Source organism: Octopus bimaculoides, chromosome 2, assembly GCF_001194135.2.
Source record: "Octopus bimaculoides isolate UCB-OBI-ISO-001 chromosome 2, ASM119413v2, whole genome shotgun sequence".
Classification (NCBI taxonomy): Eukaryota; Metazoa; Mollusca; class Cephalopoda; order Octopoda; family Octopodidae; genus Octopus; species Octopus bimaculoides.
Window position 1 is genome coordinate 128,191,434 of NC_068982.1, and position 9,560 is coordinate 128,200,993.

The window sequence follows — 9,560 nt, forward strand, 5'->3', positions numbered from 1 at the left end:
TATATATATATATATATATATATATATATATATATATTGTAATTTTATTATTTAAAATTTTATTACTACCTTCCTAAAAAGTTGTCACTGGAAGTAAAATATTTTTGTAAAATTAAAACTATCTCTGCATCTATATTTCAATATTTTGTCTTGATTTTATATGTGAAAATATTGCTGGCTTAACTCTTTCCATAATTAACTGGAAAATTATAAAAAAAAAAAATAAACTGACTTCTACTCCAAAATAAATATCAACGCCACTGAAGTGAAGCAATGTATAAAATGCTTGTTCATTAAATTCAAAATCTAATCTGAATGTTTGAAGCATAAAAATATTATTTAATCGATTAATAACTAAAATCAGTGTTTCTCAATTATTTTTTGCCAACGGACCTCTTTCATTCCTATCTTACTTAGGGGAGGGACTCTCATAACCATTCGATATCTAAAAACTCCTCTCATATTTTAATGATTAAACATTATAAGGAAAATTTTAACAACAAAGGCCACCAAGAGCTATATGGAGCCCAGTTGAGAACCACTGGACTAAGTAAAGCTAAATCACACAAGATATATTTTTCACCAGTTAGATGTTGATAAACTTTTAACATTCATTTGAAATTGTTGCAGTTTTAGTATCAACTTGTAAATACTTCGTAATTCATATGAATATATATTATGTGTGTGTGTGTGTGTACATACATACATACACGCATATGTACACACATATTTAAATGTACATATATGTACCCAATATATATATATATATGCACATGTATGTATATATGTATAACTGTGCCAAGGGCAAAACACAGTAAACTGAACTTTTGATAGAAATTACACATACATATGCATGGAGTATAACGTAGAGTTTTATGCAGCTAATATCCAAGAGATCCATTCAATGAAATTATTTCATAAGGAATATATAAAAAGTCAGAAACATGAGAGGTGAATGTATTCATTTAATCACTTGATATCCTTAGGATTATGGCCATTTCACAGTCTTCATCATGTAATCATTTCAGTGTATAATAAATACTATTTTACATGTTGGCACCAATATGCATGCTACACACTGTACAATACAGTTGTACATTTATGAAATGGTTGTAATCCTAAGGATATTAAGTGGTTAAATAAATATATTCACCCATGTCCAGTAAGTTCACTGTCATCAATTCACTGTTGTTTTTCCCTCCCAATAAAATAGTTTTAACTATTAATGGTGAGATACTATTGATATATTTTCTCGGTAAACTTTCCTCATGGTGAATTGATGGTGGTGAACTCTCCTGCAATGAATTGATAGTGGTGAACTTACCTATTATAATCATATTCACCTCTCACACTTCCTGACTTTTTAAGGATTAGTCCTTGATAGCATAGTGGCAAGTATTCCTGCCTATCATGTGAGAGGTACAATAGGTACAATTTCCCTTCAAAAGAGGTTCATTATTTGTAGGAGTAGGTATGGTTGTGTGATTAAGACGCTTGCTTTGAAACCACATGGTTTGGGTCCAGTCTTACTGTGCAGCACCTTGGACAAGTGGCTTCAAATGTAACCCCAGGCTGACTAATGTATTGTGAGTGAATTTGGTAGATGGAAATTGTGTGGAAGCCTGTTGTGCATGTATGTGCATGTGTGTGTGTGTATATGCATTTACATGGATGGGTGCATCCTTGTTTGCCCTACATCCACTACTTGACAACTGATGTTGGTTTGTTTACAACCCTGTAACTTAACAGTTTGCCATAGAGACTGAAACAATAAGTTCCAGACTTAATAAAAAAATAGATACTGGGGCTAATTTGCTCAACTAACATTCTTCAAGGTAGTGCCCCAGCATGGCCACAGTTCAATGAATGAAACAAGCAAAAGAATATATAATATGTGTGAGTGTGTCCATTATATATATATATATATATATATATATATATATAACATACACACACACACACCTACATATGTGTATACAGACACATGTTTAAATACATGTATAGGTGTATGAAGACAAACACGCTCAAACATATATATCATTCCCCATTACAGTAGCTGAAGTATTATAAATAGAAATAAGTATGACTAGAAGACAACTACAACCCAGGAACCCAACAAGATTAAACACCCAACACACACACACTTAAAAGTCATAAATAATCATCTATTATATCAAAAGAATCAAGACAACTTACAGACGTTTCGAAACATCAATAATTCTCTCATTTTATAAACTACACAATTTCTACAGTGATTGATTAATGATAGAAATTATTTAGCTCCTAACTAAAGAAAAAAAAAATCTGTCTTTATCAGTTCAGTTAATTTGATGTAGATGAATATTGATTTGTTACTAAGGCAAAACACACAAATTTATAGCAAAGGTGGAGGTGGGTATGTGTGTGTATATTTATACATATATATATATATATATATATATATATAACGTATACATATGTGTATCATATAACGTATACATATGTGTATCATATAACGTATATAAGAAGGATATCTATTTTCTTAAAAACTTTTTACAAAAATTCCCAGTATAAAACTTCCATCAAAAACTAATAATAGAAATATCACAATGAAGAACAATTAGCTTGCTGAGTTTTTCTTTTCAATTTTTTTTCTCTTCTTTGTAATTTTCTGTAAATAATATATTATGTTTGTATGTGTTCTGTTTTTTTTTTGTTTTGACTATATATTTATTTACATACAGTAAACCATGTTAATTAGGAAAACCAGTCACAGTTATACAACAACAGAAATATAAACAAACAAATCGAACGTCATTATACAGTTGTCATATAAATACAATAATGCCTCAATACAAAAAAATTCAGCTCCCAAAAGCAGATGTAAATCAAAGTATTGCAGTCATGTGTAATGATCAAAGGTTACAAAGAAAAATTTGAACAACAGTGCAAGGCAAATAGAGAAAGCAAACACACAAAAACAAAACAAAATAAAAATGGATAATAAAAAAAAAATTCAAATAAATAAGGATAAAATCATGCTAAATGCCAGGGAAAGAAAATATTGTCATTCCAGAGACAGGAATAGAATCCTTTAGCTAAGACATTAAGACCACATTTGTGTATAAGAAGGAGGATGCAAAGGAAGTAGAAAAATAGAAAAATCCTTTTTATTACAGGCACAAGGACTGAAATTTCCAGGAGAGGGGGGGGGGAACTAGTTGATTACATCAATCCCAGTGTTAAGCTGGTACTTATCTTATTGGCCTCAAAAGAATGAAAGGATGAAAAGCAAAGTCAACCCCAGTGGAATTTTAGCTTGGAATGTAAAGATGGGTGAAATACCACTAAGAATTTTGCACCGTGTGCTATCAATTCTGCCAGCTCACCACCAATGATATAATCACAAGGCCTGAAATTTGGTGGGAGTGTGGGGTGGGGGAAGTCAATTAGATTGACCCCAGTACACAACTGGTACTTAATTTATCGACCCTGAAGAGATAAAAGGAAAACTTGACCTCGGTAGAATTTGAACTCAGAATGTAGTGACAGGCAAAATACCACTAAGCATTCCATCTAGTGTGCTAACGATTCTGCCAGCTCGTGGCCTTTCTGCCAACAATGGTGATTTTAAATTTTGGTACAAGGCCAGCAATTAAGTGGAGAGGGAAAGTCAATTGCATCAACCCAGTATTCAACTGGTATTTATTTTATCAACCCTGAAATGATGAAAGGTAAAGTTGACTTCACCCAGCAGACTAAGGATTCAGCCCACTTGCCACCTTAATAATAACAATCCCTTCTACTAAAAGTACAAGGCCTGAAAGTTGGTGAGAGGGGGACAGCTGATTACATTGACTCCCCACCCACCCCCAGTGTTCAACTGGTACTCATTTTATCAAACCCAAAAGGACAAAAGGCAAAGTAGACCTTGACAATTATAATAATAATCCTTTGTGATAAAGGCACAAGGCCTGAAATTTGTGGGGAAGGGGAGTAGTCAATGACATCAACTCCAGTGTTTCACTGGTACTTAATTTATTGATCCCCAAAAGAATGAAAGGCAAAGTCGACCTGGGCAGAATTTGAACTCAGAACATGAAGACGGACGAAATGCCGCTAAGTACTTTTGCCTACTGTGCTAACAATTCTGCCAGCTCGCTACCTTAATAATAATAATGATGATGATGATGATGATAATTTCAAATCTTTGCCACAAGAGCAGCTTGGGGGAGGGGATTATGTCAATTACATTGACCCCAGTGCGTAACTGGTATTTATGTAATCAACCCCAAAAGGATGAAAGGTAAAGCTGACCTCAGTGGAATTTGAACTCAGGACATAAAGATGGATCAAATATCACTAAGCATTTTGTCCAGCATACTACCTATTCTGAAAGTTCATCTTAAAAACTGCTTTATTGGGGATAGCAAAGATTTAGAGACTGGTCCCTGGATGTTAATTATTGTAGACGACGCCTGTGAGACAATTGACAACAAGCTGTTATCTGCTCTTACAGAATTAAGAGCAAGTGAAATTGAGAGCTCTGAAAAGTGAAATGAAAATAATAAAGAATATAAAGAAGATATACTCTGTTGGTTTCAGCCAAGTGCAGGGTGGTCATGCAAGGATAGGGAGACACAAAGCTTGTGATTTGATCCCAATAACTTACTGATACTTATCTTAGTGATAAATGAAAGGTGAAAACAAACCATCAGCAGGATTTAAATGCAGAAACATGAATGGACAAACCAGATAAAGTATCTAATCTATTTTACAACTCACTACACAAGTCCATTATTCAATTGATGGAAAATGAAATAAAAAGCAGACTCAAAATAAATGAATCCTATACAAGGAGGGATATCAAAAGAAGGCTTGACTAAATTGTACTCTCAGTTTATGTCATTTTCTACAATTATTCATATAAATTAAGTATTGCTTGTATCAGTTCCATGCATATATATAATCACCTTGTTTCTTTTTATTCTCAAGTTAGACCAAGTTTATCAATATCATGATCATCATCTTAAAGCCCACTTTTCCATGCATGCATGGGTCAGACAGAGTTTACTGAGGTAGATTTTTCTATAACTAGATACCTTTCCTGTTGTCAACCTTCACCTCTTTCTAAGCAGAATACTGGAAATGAATGATGCTGCTTGTATGACAGTGACACTCATCTAAACTATCAGGTGATGTCAGCACACACACACACACACATACAGAATGAGCTTGTTTCAGTTGCCAACCCCCATAATCCACTCACAAGGCTTTGGTTGGCCTTGGGCTATAGAATACACCTGCCCAAAGTGCCATGCAGTGTGACTGAACTCAAAACCATGTGGTTGGAAAGTCAACTTCTTAACCACACAGCCCTGCCTGCAGCTTACTCAAACCAAATATCATCAACCTATTCTTTGTAGTTCATGTGGTAATGGTGGAGCTCAATCCTTACAATCAAACCAATGGAAACATAGTTACTAATTAGTTTTCCATATTTACTGACACCATATGTCAGTCACATCTCTCAACAGAAGTGTCACTGTTTATTAGTGATAGACTGAATTTGAATTCAGACAGCACAAAGTCAGAACACATCACAACATGGCATCCTGGCCAATATTCTAACAGTTCTGCCCATCCCACATTCTAGATTGATATTTTCTTTTATTAAGCCACTAAAAGGATGACAAGCAAAATTGTCCTCAGCAGGATTTGAACACAGAGTGTAAAGAGTCAAAACAAACACCCCATGGTATTCTGTCCAGAACTCTAACAGATCCGTCGAGTCAGCATTAATTGCAACAAATCCAATCATTAATTGCTGATATTTATTCATCCAATTAGTAATAATGTGACTTGTTCTCATTATATCTTGAGTAGCTTCATAACACGTGCAGATAACTCATCATCTGCACACTTTACAAGCATTTAAAACTGTTCAAGTAATATAGACTATGATCAGTCAGTTAGAAAATTAATGCTAAGAGTAATGATACATGAAATCCATAGTAAAATAGATATTTATATCGCCACACAAAAAGGAAATTGTTTCAAATTGTAGAAGTGAAAAATAGAGGTAACAAAAGGGATCTGAAATGTTTACAAGGGAGTAATAATTAGTGTCACTCACAAGTGAATGTGATGTGGTAGGGTAGCATCTACCATGTGTTCATCAGTTGATTTAGGTACCCAAAAAGTTGCAAATTGACACAGATACACTGTTGTTGTCTCCCTTACCAACCCAGCAGAACATCCAGGATGTGACAACTGGATGGAGAGAGAGATATACTGACACTTGGTTGGTATCCATTTCAGCTGAGTGGACTGGAACATGAAATGAAGAATCTTCCTCAAAAACCTGATGCACCATCTTGTCCAGGAGCCAAACCCACAATTCTATGATTGTGAACCCAATAATCTAACCATTACAACATAGGAATTCACAGAAAAGTAAATACAATTTACTATATGCAGATCAAATTTCCTGAAGCTATGAAAGTCTAGAATGAAGGCAGTAGGAGAATTAAAGTACTGAGCACTATTAGAGATACACTGAGACTGGGTCAGATAACCACTAATTGAGTGAATATCAAGAATTAGTGATTAAACTGGTTGTAAATAATGTGAATAAGTACAACAGATGAGAGTAATCAGAATAAGTAGAGTAATCGGAATAAGCTAGAGAATAAGAGACAAGGTTATATTCGTATGACACATGTCATCTATGATAGCATTAGTAATAAGTATGAAGACAAAAAAAAAAATCAAGGATATTGACAGGGTCAGAACACAATCTTCAGTTGGTTAAAAAAATATTTTTAACTGGGGCCGGTTTAAAAAGAAATATCAGTTTTCCTCAGTAATTGCTAAACAAAATTCATTCAAACAACATCAAGGGAAAGGAAAATCTCTTTTGTTGCATATTATTTAGAAAATGCAAGTGTGAAAGTATCATGTGATATAGAAAGTTCTGTCTAATATTCAGTCTTTATTTAATAATATAAAGATGATATTTAATCCATTAACATTGAAACAAGTCATATTAGGCCCAATTATTTTCCCATTTTTATCTTCAAACTGGCCAGATCTGGCCTCTCACTTCTACCCTACAATGTCATTCTAAAAATAAACAATCCCAACATCGAAATTTTGAAGCTACAAGATGATGTGCGATTAATTCCATGACAATGTAAATAGATAACCATATTTGACAGAGGAAGCTAAAGGGCTAAAACAGAAAATTTAATCATTTATATAATTTTGTCATTTTCTATCACCGTTCTCCATTTATTTGTAAGTTTTTGAATGCCTGATTTCAAGAAGTTCCTCCAGCTTTTAGTTAAAAACAACTTTAATTCATTTTTCTATGTCTTCCCTGCTGCTGCCTGTACTTTTCCTACTTTCAAAGTTGAAGTTTGATGGAGCAAAGTCTGGAAAATGTGGAGGGTGTAGCAGTTTTACTCATCCAAATGATTCCAGAACATTCTAAGTGACATGTTGTGTGAGGTCAAGCATTATCTTAATGACCACCCCTGGGATTTATTACAGCAAGACATTTTCTACCCAAAGAGGTCTTCAAATGGTGAAGGTGCTGAAAATAGATTCCAGAAGTGATTGCTTGATTTTACCTTCAAAACTCATTATAATTCCTACTATATGCCACCAAATAGAATTTCCTTTGGGTGAACTCCCCACACATGGATATGGTACAGGTTTTTGATTTGGCATTCGCCATTGTCTACAGTACTTAATATTGTTGTGAAGAATCCATTTCTCATCTCAATGGATGTTAAATGATGATCATCATCATGAGTTATGATCCTATTTAAAAATGGTGCTTGCAAGTTATGCATATCGAATGATGGTTCACAGCAGTAAGGTTTTTGCTGATGATTTGTTGCTGTAAGAGAATACAAAAACCTATTCTTCCCCCACTCTGGAACTTTCCCTAGTATCTTCAAATGATTATTGAATGTTCATAATGCTAACAATAAGTTCAATGAAAAGTTCTTTCACTATCACAGTGAATGTCATTGCAAATATTGCCTCCAGTATTTTATAATCCTATTTGGAAGGATGGCCTGACCTAGGATTATCAAGCAAATTGAAATTGCCACATCTGAATTTTTCAATCAACCTTCTGCAAATTCATTCACAGCATCTTGACCATAACATTTTGGTTGTTTTGCTTGCATTAGAACAATAAAGATTGTAAAACATAATGTAACAAATATGTTCTTGGCATGATTCCTTAATGGGTTCATAGAAAACTAATATATTAAAATATGGTTGCTGCTATATGGTGACACTTCATGAAAAGCTTATGCATCAGTTAATGTCACCAATATTTATGGGGTTTTTGGGGGAGTGAAAAAAATGGTTTCAATAGGTTCAAACTCCTAATCAGACAGAACTTTCTACACAACCTGATATTACAATAAGGTTTCATGCAAACCATGCAGAAAAAAAAACATTTCAAAATAGCCAATGTTGACAGCAATGAATTTAGACAGGTTATCTTGCATTTAATAAAAGGAATTGGAAACATGGCATTCATGACTTTCTTCAGAGTTTTAGATGATTAATGTAAATGAAAAGTTCTAGATGGAAAACTAAAATGAGAAAGACATAAGGACCTAGCATTTCACTTGTATACCAGTTGCAGTAAAAGCAGTTTAAGGACACCAATGTATGGACCCTAACGATTTCTCGTTTCCTAGGGTGATAATAGCTGAGGGTGACAAACTAGGAATCTTAACAAATGGGTACAGGGAAAAAATGAAAACAAATTAAACAGCCACCTGCCTAGTTATAAAATTAAAAAAGAAGCAGAGCTAAGAGTTGTAATTACATAGCAACCAGCATTTTATAGAAGATGAAGTTGTAGGTAAGAGGTAAAAGCAGTAGGTTATAGAGAATCCTTGGTTGTAATACCTTCCATGTAACCTGTTCATTGTTGTGTCTATTAACAGATGGTTGTTGGTTGAATTGACGAGGTTTCTGATCTTGGTGAGTGTGCCCCCCATTCATATAGTTTGTTCTTGAGGGTCTTCCTCCAGCTGATTGGAAAGAAGCAGCTGGTGCCTTTTATAGATGTGGTAGATAAATGGAACACAAATGTAATTTCTTTTTTTTTTTTTTTAAATAATGAAATCTTTTCCAATCAAAAGAAAAATATAACTTAACTTGAAAAATCTGAACTGTAAAAAAACAAAAATCTTACCAATATGGTACTATCATTCAACAAATTTTCAGGAATTAATCATTTTGGAAAGGACAATTAGTAAGTAGCAGGTACTTTGGAGGATGTGCAAAAATAAATTAGAAATTGAGATTTTTCAAATATTTTGTTTGAAAACAAAAGTGTAAAAAAAAAATTTTAAAAAAGGTGAATGAAGATGAACTTGAAAATTACACAAGGAATAACACTATGCTAACAAATTTCAAAGGTTTGAAATTGTTATTTAAAATCTAATATTTAAAATTTACTTTTGCATTTAGACAGTCAGACATAGATACACAGATAAGATGATGAATTGGTAGAGTCATTGCAGCATGCAATAGAATGCATTGCT

General features: G+C 33.6%; 1 protein-coding gene across 6 annotated transcripts in view; it reads right to left on the minus strand.

Moving 5' to 3' along the window:
* Positions 1-9,560, minus strand: part of LOC106874322 (myosin light chain kinase, smooth muscle) — a 145,560-nt gene that overhangs the window by 5,766 nt on the left and 130,234 nt on the right. For 3 of the 6 annotated variants that reach the window (XM_052965919.1, XM_052965922.1, XM_052965924.1), the window contains one exon: positions 8,920-9,069. The exons of 2 other annotated variants lie outside the window; for them this stretch is intronic. In XM_052965919.1, the coding sequence (XP_052821879.1) occupies positions 8,920-9,069 (150 nt within the window). The remainder of the gene's footprint in view (positions 1-8,919; positions 9,070-9,560) is intronic. One more of the 6 variants, XM_052965920.1, reaches the window with a different exon arrangement.